General features: G+C 40.0%; 1 protein-coding gene across 9 annotated transcripts in view; it reads left to right on the top strand.

The window, feature by feature from the left end:
* LOC131251296 (protein transport protein SEC31 homolog B) overlaps positions 1–13,032 on the top strand; it is a 100,109-nt gene that overhangs the window by 68,919 nt on the left and 18,158 nt on the right. For 7 of the 9 annotated variants that reach the window (XR_009173724.1, XR_009173723.1, XR_009173722.1 and 4 more), the window contains exons 17-20: positions 8,892–9,007; positions 9,148–9,354; positions 9,899–10,024; positions 10,149–10,437. Coding sequence is in view for 6 of the 9 variants with exons in the window: in XM_058251925.1 (XP_058107908.1) it covers positions 8,892–9,007; positions 9,148–9,354; positions 9,899–10,024; positions 10,149–10,437 (738 nt within the window). In the remaining 3 variants the exon portion in view is untranslated. The remainder of the gene's footprint in view (positions 1–8,891; positions 9,008–9,147; positions 9,355–9,898; positions 10,025–10,148; positions 10,438–13,032) is intronic. The other 2 variants (XM_058251929.1, XM_058251928.1) reach the window with 1 other exon arrangement.

The raw sequence follows: 13,032 nt of genomic DNA, 5'->3' as shown, positions 1-13,032 counted from the left end.
AAATAAATTCCCAGGAAAAGATGAAAATGAAGTTAAAAGGGAAGTTCTTACCTGTAACTTATGCTCGTGACCTCTATCAAAGATGTCACAATCTATGTTAAGGGAACAAATTGGTAAATGAATATACCAAGGAGTTCCATGCCTTGACATCACGGGTAGGGTTTCATGAGTATAAAGAATAAAAGATTTCAAGATATCTTAATGGTCTTAACCCAGATATCTGAAATGAATTGACTTGCAAATATATTTTTAAAATGTCCGATGCATATACACTTGCGTTGAATGCTGATGAGATAATTAATTGGGGACTTAGGAGATGATTTGGTGCCCCACAAGGGCCGTCATCGATGATGGGGCAATATGCTAACTTTCCACTTAAGGCAACCGTAGGGCTTCTCATAGGCCGAGGGACAATGGGCCAAGTCCGATGATAAAGCCAAGCCCTAACTTGGGGGAACGTCGTTATAGAAGAGGGGCTAATGCACCCAAAATGGTACAAAGCAACACTCATTTCACATGCTTCAAGTGTGTGTATGGGTCCTTACTCTTGCTCGGGTGGTAGACTCTTAGGAGTTTCAACACCCGGTCAAGGGTTCAAGTACTCATAGGTGGTGAAATTCCACCAACATGAGTGTGTGGGGTGTGTGCGTGTGTGTAAAAAAAAAATAAAAATAAAAAATGCTTCAAGTGTGGGCAACTGGGACATTGTTCATTTCATTGTCCTAAACATCAGTCCACAATTAAAGTAAATTTGGTTGAGGAAGGAGAATACGTTGAAGACAGTCTCGACTGCATGCAAAATAAATTTGAAGATGACACATAATATGAAGACTATGCATATGAAGATGAGGTGCTTATTGGAGAAGATGCAGCAGATGTGTATGGTGATAGGGAAGAGTTGTTGGTTATCCAACAGACTATGCTATCGATGCCTCAAATGGTTGATGAGGGGCGATGGTTGTGACACAATATCTTTCTCACCACTTGTACTTTTGGTGGGAAGATATGCACCATTTTGATAGAGATGGAGGGAGTAGTGAGAACATTGTCTTACAAGAAATGGTGAACAAATTAAAAATTAAAAAACATAAGCATCTATGACCATATCAGATTCGTTGGTTCAAGAAAGGAGCAGAAGTTTTTGCTAACTCCAGGTGCTTAGTTTCATTCTCTATTGGATCTAAGTACAAGGATGATTTGTGGTGTGACGTGATCCCCATGAAGGCATGCCACATTTTTTTAGGGAGACCGTGGTTGTGGGATCGAGATATGGTGCACACGACTTGGGCCAACACCTATTCCTTCGTAAAATATGGTGTTAATATCACATTGCACCCTATGAAACATCTCCTAACACCCAAATCCAATATAGAATAGGGTAAAAAAATCACTTAGTGCGCAGAAATTTGAAGAGGAAAGCAAGGGGTCTGATATCATCCATGTCTTAGTTGCTAAAAAAGACACAACATAGACAGATGTTCTGCCTCCTATATATGGGCTTCCTCATGAACATAAAGACTTGGTCCCTGAAGAACTTCCAACTGGACTTCTTCCTATGAGGAACATTCAACACCATGTTGATTTAGTGTCAGGTTCGAGTCTACCGAATCTGGTGCACTACTGAATGAGCCTAGCTGAACATGCCGAGCTCCACTGACAAGTTACTGAGTTACTAAAGAAGGGTTTAATTCGGGAAAGCATGTCATTGTGTGTTGTTCCTGTATTATTAACCCCTAAGAAGGATGGATCTTGGAGGATGTGCATGGACAGTCGTGCGATCAACCGGATTACTATCAAGTACCGTTTCCTATTATGCTAGACATGTCGAATGGAGCAAAGGTCTTTTCAAAGATTGACCCGTGCAATGGATATCATCAAATACGTATTAGGCCCGGCCCGGGGACGAGTGGAAAACCGCATTTAAGAATCAAGACAGATTGTTCGAGTGGCTTATCATGCCATTCGGCCTTTTAAATGCGCCAAGCACTTTCATGAAGCTGATGATAGAGGTACTCTGCCATTTTATGGGAAAATTCTTAGTTGTATATTTTGATGATATTCTTGCTTTTAGTCTTGATGCATTTATTCATCTTGATCATTTACGATAAATATTTGATGTACTATGGAACGAGTCACAATTTGTTAACTTAAATAAGTGCTCCTTGTCGATGGTGTTGTGTTTTTGGGGTATATTGTGTCTGCAGAAGGGATCAAGAGAAAATCAAGGCAATTATGGAGTGGTCCGCCCCACGAACCCTTTCAGAGGTTCATTCTTTCGATGGCTTGGTGACATTTTACCAGAGATTTATCCTGAATTTTATCACCATTATTGCATCTGTCACCGATTGCATGCGCTGAGGCAAGTTTAAATGGACTAAAGTGGCGGATCGAAGTTTTGGTGCCGTAAAAAAGAAGATGATAGAAGCTCTAGTTCTTGCACTTCCAAACTTCAATAAAGTCATTGAAGTGGAAAGCGATCTTCAAATGTTGGCATTGGCACGGTGTTGAGTCAGGAAGGAAAGCCGATCACTTTTTTATCGAGAAGCTTAATGATGCACGGAAGAACTACTCTACATATGATCTCAAGTTCTATGTAGTGGTCTAGGCGCTGCAACATTGGGGACATTACTCAATTCATCAGAAGTTTATTTTATACTTGGACCATGAGGCGTTGAGATATCTCAACTCCTAAAAGAAGCGGAGTGTTTGTCATGCGAAGTGGACGACTTTCCTACAAGAATATATAGGGTTGTAAATGGTTGGGCTTAGCTAAAACCAAACCCCGCCCATTTACTAAATGGGTATGGGTTTAAATTTCAGAACCAAACCTTTTTACTAAATGGGCGGGTTTGGGTCGAGTTCGAGTTAACCACGTCACATCCATTTATAAATAGTTTGGGTCTAACAGGTCTGGTTTAGGGATATCTAGACCCTGAACCATATCCACTTACAAACGGGTCTAACGAGTCTGGTCGGGTCTAACGGTGGTCGTTCAATGCCATTGTTTCCTTACGCGTGGCCCACTTAAGTTTTCTATCCACCTCATTTTTGATCTCATGTCTTAAACTAAGCTGCCGAAATGGATTGGACGAAGCATATTTCTCACAAACATCAAGGTGGGCCCCATTGGCATCCCAACGTAGGAACTTCCTACAAAAGCCTTTCACATGCAATCCGCATACATCTTAATTCACTAATCCCACCATCTTCGGCATGTCAATTTGGATTCCGTGGTGCCCCGTATTCTCAGTCGAACATTGGGTGGATTTCTTGTTTTCCCATGTTACTTGTCAAGGTACACAAGCATTTTTACCAGGTTTAAAACCGAGTCTGGACGGGTTCGAGTCTGGATGGGTCCCTTGCAACATAGACTTGACCCGCCCATTTACTAAAAGGGTTATCTAGACCCGTTTATCAACTAAGTCTATTCTTGGATCCAAACCTATACCATTTAACAAACGGGTTGGATTTGGGTCGGGTCTAGGTACCCCATTGGGTCCGCTAACCCATTTATAGCCCTAAGAATATACCTTCATTTTGCATCATAAAGTTGGAAGCCAGAACAAAGCGGTGGATGCTTTGAGTAGGAGAGTGGTTCTGCCAGGAACTCTCGCAATAGATGTCGTTGGATTCAAGGCATTAAAAGAACAATACAAAGAGGACTTGTTTTTGGCAAAGTACTTGATAGATGTGTGGATGGTCGAGATCCAAAGTGTGAATTCATCTCACATGATGGATATCTATTCAAGGGTTCTTGCGTATGCATTCTTGAAGGATCGATTCGAGAAAAGATCCTATCTGAGCTACACAGAAGAATAGGTGGACACTTCAGAAGGGATAAAACATTGGCCATGGTGGAGAAAAAATACTGCTGGCCCCATATGCTGCGTGACATTGAACGGTTCATAGCACGATGTCATTGATGCCAAGTTTCCAAAGGTCATGTGCAAAATACCGGCCTTTATTTTCCGCTTCCTGTTCCAGTCACGCCTTAGGCGGATATTTTTATGGACTTCATTTTGGATCTTCCTAAGACTCAAAGGGGAGCAAATTCGATTTTTATTTTGGTGGACCGTTTTTCAACGATGGCCCACTTCATTTCATGCAAAAGGACGATGGACGCTATGTGTATCGTTGACATATTTTTCAAAGAAATTGTGCGACTTCATGGGGTACCAAAGATAATAACTTCGGACCATGATTTGAAGTTCGTGCGCCACTTCTGGTGCACTTTATGGAAGCGATTAGGGACAAAGGTTCAATTCTATAACGCTTATCACCCTCAAACGGACGGCCAAACTGAGGTAGTCAATAGGAGTCTTGGTAACCTCTTAAGGAGTCTTGTAGGCAAGGTGTTCTATAACGGTAATGGTGGCCGTAACGGCCACCACTGTTACCTTTACGATACGGGTCATAACAGCTGTTCTGACCCTCGTAACGGCCGTTACGATCTCTTTTTTAATTGAAAAAAAATCCTGAAAAACATGTATTTGCCCCGTAATGTTGATTAAAAAGTATGGAAAACCTGTATTTGCCCCATAATAGACAATTACGGGGCTGTTATGGCCTTTATAGGGGACGTAACGTGCCGTTAACGGCAATTATGAGTCATTTTTTTTTTCCATAACGGCTGTTACGGCCATTATGACCTTGTAACGTATAACGGTTGCCACCATTACCTTTACGTAACGGCCTTTATGGCACACCATGCTCGTAGGTGACAACGTATCCCAATGGGACTTGGCTTTATCTCAAGCCGAGTTTGCCTACAACAACTCGGTGAATCGTACTACTGGAAAATCTCCATTTGCGATCGTAAATGGGAGATGTCCACATCTTGTACTTGAGTTAGTACCATTACCGATACAAGATCAAGTCAGCAAAGATGTTGCCAGGCATGTCTAAGACTTGCAAGTTCAAATTAAAAAGAAGATTGAAGACAACAATACCAACTACTAAGAAGTTGTGAATGAACATCGACGTGAGAAGATATATAACAAAGGTGACTTAGTTATGGTTTATCTCTGCAAAGAAAGGTTTCTGAGGGGAGCTTATAATAAGGTCAAGTCTAAGAAGATTGGTCCATGCTGAGTCAAGAAGTTGGGTAACAATGCCTATGAAATCGAGTTGCCAGATGATTTAGATATCTCACTGACTTTCAATGTGGCGGACTTATTCAAGTACCATGATGAGGCACCTGACGTACAAAATGAAGCCATTATCGATATGGATAAACTACTCCCAAAGAGAGAATGAAAAAGTTGAACAAGTGTTGATAATGAAGACTTCTAATACTTGATGAGGCCAATACAGGCAATACTTGGTGAAATGGAAGAACAAGCCCTATTTTGAATGCACATGGATCATGGGCGACGAACTGAAAAGATTGGATCCGGACCTCTACTACTTGTCGGAGTCGAGTTCTTTCTACCTAGAGGCAATAATTGATGTAGGCCCACAACCCATCTAGGCCCATTGTAGAACCTACTGGTAAATAATGTACGCCCATAGCCCATCGTGGGCCCAACATGTGCTGATTTTTGGGCTGATTATTTACAGATTTGGAGATTATAATTTACTATGTTTGAGAGATGTGGGGGTCTAATTTAAAGATGCGATGGTGTAATTGATTTGATTGAAGATATGGGCTAGATTTAGGGATTACTTTCCATGTTTGCTTTTCTTTATACTTTTGCCATATGAAGAAAGATTAGATTAGGGTGCAATAAATTGTGATTGATTCTCTTAGTTGTAGAGATTTCAATCAATGATTTCTTTATGATCTATAAAAGGGGGTACTGGTGTAGGAGTTGGCAAATTCGAATATTTTTTTTTTTGCTAAATGTGGTTTTTTCTTTAAACTTTGTAACGGCAAAGGTTAATATTAATAAAAGTTCTCTTCCTCTCTACTCCATTGTTCTTGTGCGTATTCTTTTTAAATTTCTTTGTAATATGGGTATCAAGATATCATTGACTCGATAACCGGGTTGCACCACATGGTGTGCTGTAACGGCCCTTATGGTGTTGTAAAGGCTATTACATGAAGGTGACGGTGGCAACCGTTACATGTTATGGGGTCATAATGGCCATTACAGAAAAATGACCCATTACGGCTCATTACGCTCCCCGCAAAGGTCGTAATGGCCCCGTAACAGTCCATTATGGGTTCAATAAAGTTTTTTCGGGTTTTTTCAATAAAAAAGACAACGTAACAGCTGTTTCAGCCCATATTGTAATGGTGATAGTGGTGACCGTTATGGGCCACCATTACTGTTACGGAATACCTTATCAATATCCTTGCTCCAGCTTGAGGGGAAGTGTAGGAAAATCAAGGTTTAAAAAAAGAGGTAATGGTGGCTGTAACGGCTACTATTGTAACCATCATGATACGGGCCATAATAGTCATCACGACAACAACAAAAAAAATAAAATAATAATAATAATAATAAATAAATAAAAATAAAAATAAATAATAATAATAATAATAATAATAATAATAATAATAATAATAATAATAATAATTAACAACTATTACGACCTCATAACACGTAACGGTACCCACTGTTACCGTTATAATGGGTTAACCATTTTTGGATACCATGAGGAAAATATTTATTGTGTGTATGTTGTCCGTCTACTCCTTTGGAGCACTATATGTTCTCTAATGTTAATGCGTGTGTCATCATCTTCTTTTTATGTGTTCCAAGTGATCTATGTGTGCGCGCACACGTGCATGCATGTTTTATCATCTTCATTGTTTGTGTTCCAAGTTGGGGTTGATCAATATCCATTCTCTAGCTTAGGGTGAGTATGAGAAAATATATGCATTGTGAGTTTATGTTATCCTTATACTCGCATGGAGCACTATATGTTTCTCCGATGTGTGTGTGTGTGTGTGTGTGTGTATGTGTGCATGCGTATGTGTCTTTCTTTTGGGTTTACCCTTATTGCCCTATACTATTCTCCTTCTATCCCTTTCCTTCTTATCTTCTCTTTCAATCTCTCTACTTTTCCGGCTCTTAGGATAGTTTTCATGTAAAATTTGTGCGTGTGTGCATGTGTGCGTGTTAGTCTTTTGGGCTAAAACTTGTTGTCCTAAAACTTTTTCTTCTTCTCTCTCTTTCTTCCTCTTCCCCTTCAATCTCTCTACTTTCTACTGCTAGAATACTTTTAATGCAAAATTAAACAATTTGGTAGATGTTTGCTGAAATAATATTCACGATCCATGTCGTACACATGTGGCCTATGGTTCGATGATCCAGACCATAGATCTTATTGGTGCTATGGTAGACAGGTGTCCACCAAAAAACTTTTTCAAATTTGAGGGCCTAGAGATAGATGGTTTATACAAAACTACAACAAAGGTCTAGAAAAATGGCCAAATATTAATGGTTATGATCTTTCCAACTGAATGAGTATGGGATCACCCCCATTGAGGGTGGGCTGAATTAGAGAAATGGTCTGGATCAACAATCTATCCATCTACTTGTACAAAATGGGTACACCAGGAAACTATTCATGTTATGATGCATCAGGTCTCTACAATTCTAGCAATTCCATAGAACCAATGGAAGTGTGTGCTATGCAGTGGATTAGGTATGTTTTAAATTTAAGATGACCATTGGTTGTGGGCCTGTGGATGTAATGCAATAGGATAAAATGTGCATCACCAATGCACGGTGGAGCCGTCAGGCTCATCCTGCAAAATGTGGATGGAATGATGAGCCCAAAACTCTCACAAATTGGACCTTGAAAACAATCCCATCTGTAATATTTTGGTACACCCAAAATTGGAAGGGCATGGTCAAAGGAAAATGCACTGATGGTGCTCCTGACCCAAAACTTGATTCCATGAGCAGACGTTAGCGGTGATGATCAGTCAAGATTGCGTCTATGGCCAAATGGTGGATATACACATGTAACACATCTATTAACATATATTGTCTCCTCGTAACAATGCACACTTTCTCATGTAGATATTTTGGCCCCACACTGATTATTGGCCGTGGCCTAAAACTTGTGCAATTAGACAATTCAAATCCTTTGAATCAGGTCTATGGTCAAAGGGATGAATATGCACAGTTAAAATATCTCCTTTCCTAACACAAACACACACTTTGTCATACACATCTATTAGCATTTCTCCTCTCACACAAATACACACTTATGGAGACATGCTTTTTGGGGGGGATGGAGTTGGGGTTTGATTGGCAACAACATTTCCATGAGGGGGTGGCTAACAGTGAAGTGTGAACTAACAGTGGGTGTACTAACAAGCTAACAAAAAAAAAAAAACATTGATGTTTCCAGGAAATTTAGAGAAACAAACAAAGGCTCCTCTTAGGTAAATTTCAATTGTCTAAGCATTGACATTTAAAGGAAGTATACAAAAGAAACAAACAGCTCCATCTTTAAAAGCCTCAAACAAACAAATGGAAACACTCAAATCTCAATCTATGTAAATTTGTCAATAAAATTCAACTGTATTAGCATCTTCATCTCCACTATAGCCCATAGTTACACAAACCTTTTACCCAGGTGCCACTCTTACTTTGGATTGCGCTTCAAACTTCTGCTCCCTCTTCCTATATATTTATAGCTGTTGACGTTTTGAAACACTCCCTGCACTCGAATCTATTGCCTACTTTGCATCACGGTTTATTTGACTATACTTTTACCATCATTATTGGAGTCTTCCATATACCATATATCATGCTTAAATTGTTGATGTCTTAATTTCGGTTCCCTCTCTGCTTGGTGGATGCATCCTGTTGTTCTTGTAAAATCTAGCTTAAGGCTCCTTTTCTTTTTCTGTATTAATTTGGTCATAGCAAGTTTTGAATGCAATTTAGAAGTGCAACTTGCATCATGATTTGAATGCGCTTTTGCAGAGAGAGAGGCAGCAAAAACGTCCCATTTAGATAATGTTCAAACCCAAACAGACTCCAGTTACAGTCTAGGTCAATCCAGGTTTGGTGTAGCTGATGCCTCCCAGCATTATTATCAGGTACTTCTTTTCTAGAGAAAATGTTCCAGATACGTTCTTTTAGATTTTAAATCCTTTCTGTTTACTTCTGCTCTCTGCTTCTTCATTGTGAGTGACACAGTTTACGAACATTTGACATTGCTCTTTGTTCCTTATGTTAGGAACAGTTGCCGCCGCATCAGCATCATAATGTCCAACACAGTCCTTATGGTGACAGTTATCAACAGCCACCCAATGCTGTGTATGGGGGAGGATATCAACCCATGCAGCAGACACCACAGTTCCCAGAATATATTACCCCTCAACCACTTCAGCCAACACAACCCCCCCAGATGTTTGTCCCAACACAGGCACCTCAGGTTCCACCGGTAATTCGCGTACTTGGTCTTATTTCCTTGGAAACTTCAAATAATCATTCGGGTTTACTCGGGAATCACATAATATCGTTGCTGCTTACCTCTTTTTTTTTTTTTTTTGGTCCGTCTTTTGTTTCCTCTATTGAATCATACTCCACAATTAGTGAAATTGGACTGTTATAATGTCATGTTTTCATTTGTTGGGTCAAAATCATGTTTGTTTACTTGTAGAAACAGATTTTTTTTTCTCCATATCTCCATTTTATTTGGTGTCTAAAAGTAACTCGAGTATATTTTTTATTTACCTAACCAGGGAGTCATTAGGTCTGATGTTTTTCATCTTCACCCCATTTTGGTCCTTATTGATGGTTCTATTTACTTTAGATATTTCAGAGAAAGCTACTGCACTTCAAAAATATATGATGCTTTAATTGACACAAACTTAAGAGCACCATTATCTTAGAAACCTGTGTACCGTTCTGTTTGCTATTTTTTTGTTAATTTTATGAACAATTACTATTTTCGCTGCTAGTAATACATTTTGGATATCTGTCAGACAACTTTTGCTCCATCGCCTGTCTCCGCACAGCCTGCAGTGAGGCCCTTCATTCCTTCAACACCACCTATGCTAAAAAATGTGGAGCAATATCAGCAGCCAACTTTGGGTTCTCAGCTGTACCCGGTCCATATTCCAGTTTCTCTGTTAAAACTTAATCATTCAGACTTAGTCCTTCACTGTGCCCAGACTGGGTAGACTGATTTTTTTATTTTTTATATTTTTTTAAAACCTCTAATTGTCGGTGCAGGGAGTTTCTAACTCAGCATATCAACCTGGACCACCTGGATCTGGTTCACTTGGTGCCGGTCCATCTCCAGTGGGACCAGTTCCTGTCCACAAGTTGCCTCCTGTTATGGCACCTACCCCGGCACCTAGGAGTTTCATGCCAGTGACTAATCCAGGGTTTGTTCAAAGACCTGGACTAGGTCCTGTCCAACCGTCTAGTCCCACCACCCAGCCAGCACCGGTACAAACAGTGGTGGCACCTCCAGCTCCTCCACCTACAGTGCAGACAGTTGATACTTCGAATGTTCCTGGTAATCTTTTGTTTGGAACTCTGCATTTATTTATGGTATGGAGATTTCAATCCTGCATGCTGAATGTCTATTATTGATATTGTAAGCTACTTGAGAGCTTTTCAAGGTCCCTGTTTCTTCATATTTTCTGCTTTAACCAATATCTCAATGTGTTTGAACAATAGTTACCCAGGAACCTTTTTCCCGCTGCACATTTTTATGTTCCTCACTTCATTTTACCTCATTTGTTCACACTCTTATTTTCATAACAAACATCATAATATGGGCTTTTCAAGCATCCATTTCTTGCATTATTCCTCCATCCATTTCTGTCTGGTAACTATGGTTTGAACTTGGAAGGGAAAATCTCTGTAAACCAACAGCAATCAGTGTAGGTGTTTCAATGCCTTTTGTGACTCTATGTTGATGCATAATTGCCAATTACCTGGGTTTGAGAACTCGGGACTCAGATGTGACCTGTCGCTTGCAAAATTTTAACTCAGATGAGTAAGAATCTTTATTCATATTTGGTAAATAAGCGTAAGAAGCGTTTCTGATTCTTCTAATATTTTCGGACAAGGTTTGCAACAGGCATCTGAAGTGGTTGAGTTGGGTTGTTTCATTTGTGCATATAATCTTTCCTTATCCATTTTCTTTCTGCCCACATAAGATGGCATGCAGTAGGAAAAAGAAATCAGGAGATGATCGAGAGGATTCTGGCCCACAGGAGATCATCCAAAACTAATCATGCATGCTCGATGGTTCGGCGGCAATGTTATTTGTTGACTGCCATCCAGAGGATTCACTCTCCCAGAATCTCCAGTATGATTTTGGCAAGCATGCTAAGGTGGTGGAAGTCGTTGTCCTGGCTGTAAGATGATCTAGCTGAGTTCATGGCTTTGCGTTTGTGAGGGTAACTGATATGTAGTCTGTGATGGCCAGCAGCGAATGCCTGGAGGCCAGGCTTTCAAAAGAAGAAAACTCAAATTGGAAATGCTAAGTATGGGCCAGAGGTACTCCAGAAGGTACAGAAGAAGCCTGCACTGGTGATAGCGCAACAAGGATAAGGATAATAAGGTGGCCAATACCCTTTCAAATGAAGAAGAAAAGAGAAGCATGGGCTGGCAACCTCAGAGGATGGACCATAGTTTTCAATATCAGTATCGTATTGGCCAATACAACCGTATTGTATCTGTATTGGCTTGATACGATACGCGATATGGGGCCAAATCGGCCGATACCTGGCATATCCTCACCGATACAGACCAGTACAAGTTGGATACACCCATAAATGGCCAATTTTGATTCTCCTTTTTTCTTTTTTTCTTTTTTTCTTTTTTTTTTTGTTCCAAAATTCATTAATGTTTACTCTTTTTTTTTTTTTTTTTTTTCCTTTTAAATCATGGAGGAAGTATATAAAGTCATTATAGGCTAGATCTAGACCTATTTTGGTATAAAAACAAATGATTTGAGGGAGATTCAACAAATCGAAGCGAAGTGGGCCATTATGAGAAAATTTGGAAAGAAAGGTAAACCTTCACTTTCTTTTTTACGTTTTTCATCTTCTTTTTGTTGTATTTCAATGCAATGGGCCCTAATTCACAAAATCATGCTTGATTTGTGTTCAATTAGGGCCCATTTGATTCTCTCAACAGGTGAAATTGACGAACAACATTCTTTATCAAAGAATGGTCCGATTCACCATTACATGCATTAAAATTGTGTCAGTTGTCTAACACAAACCACGCTGCTTTGAAGCTTACGGAGCTTAGAATTATGGCTAAGTCCTGGAGGGGAGGATGAATAGGACCACTTAAAAATATGCGCCAATTAAAAACATTTAACACTTATACTTCCAAGCCAAGTGGGTCCAAGTACATAGACTACAAATAATACAATTATATGAGCAACTAGTTTATGTGAGATAGATATTTCAAGTGTGTGCAATTGAGCTAAACACTAAGCACATGCATTCATAAACAACAACTCAACTCATGAGTATGAATAATGTGCACAAATCACAATCGCAAACACAAGGATTATGTTAGTTCGGCTAATTGCCCACTCCACTCCTGGCGGACGCACTCTCCCTAAGTGTACCAAATTTCACTATCTCAGAGGTCTCTAATAGGTTCACCTTTAACATTTACAATTGTTATACAGGTTCACCACAAACCTACACATAAACAGCCGTGTCGGTGGACCACGTACACACTCGTGTCGGTGACGGTCCTACACAAAGACTCATACGTACTCACCCGTGTTGGTGGAACGAGTTTCCACCTGTATCACTGGCTCCCACGGACACTTGGTTTTCTATCGACTAACTAAGAATCATTATGGTCCTAATCCAAGGACTTACATATACTCCCGCCGGAGGTTCCCACAGAGACTAACACGTACACACCTGTGTTGGGTGGCGGTCCTACACAAGAACCTACATACACTACTGCCGAAGACGGTACTACACAAGGACCTAGATGAGTTTGAATCTCAAAATCAAATGGACTCTAAAACAACAACCTTACTCGTTTGATTGAGCCCCATCGATGTGCCTTTCTTGAGATGCTTCTTCTCTTCAATCCACTTCTCTTGTGCTCTCCCAATCTTTAAAGT

This window comes from Magnolia sinica, chromosome 7 (genome assembly GCF_029962835.1).
Source record: "Magnolia sinica isolate HGM2019 chromosome 7, MsV1, whole genome shotgun sequence".
Classification (NCBI taxonomy): Eukaryota; Viridiplantae; Streptophyta; class Magnoliopsida; order Magnoliales; family Magnoliaceae; genus Magnolia; species Magnolia sinica.
This window is presented reverse-complemented; position numbering and strand designations above follow the sequence as displayed.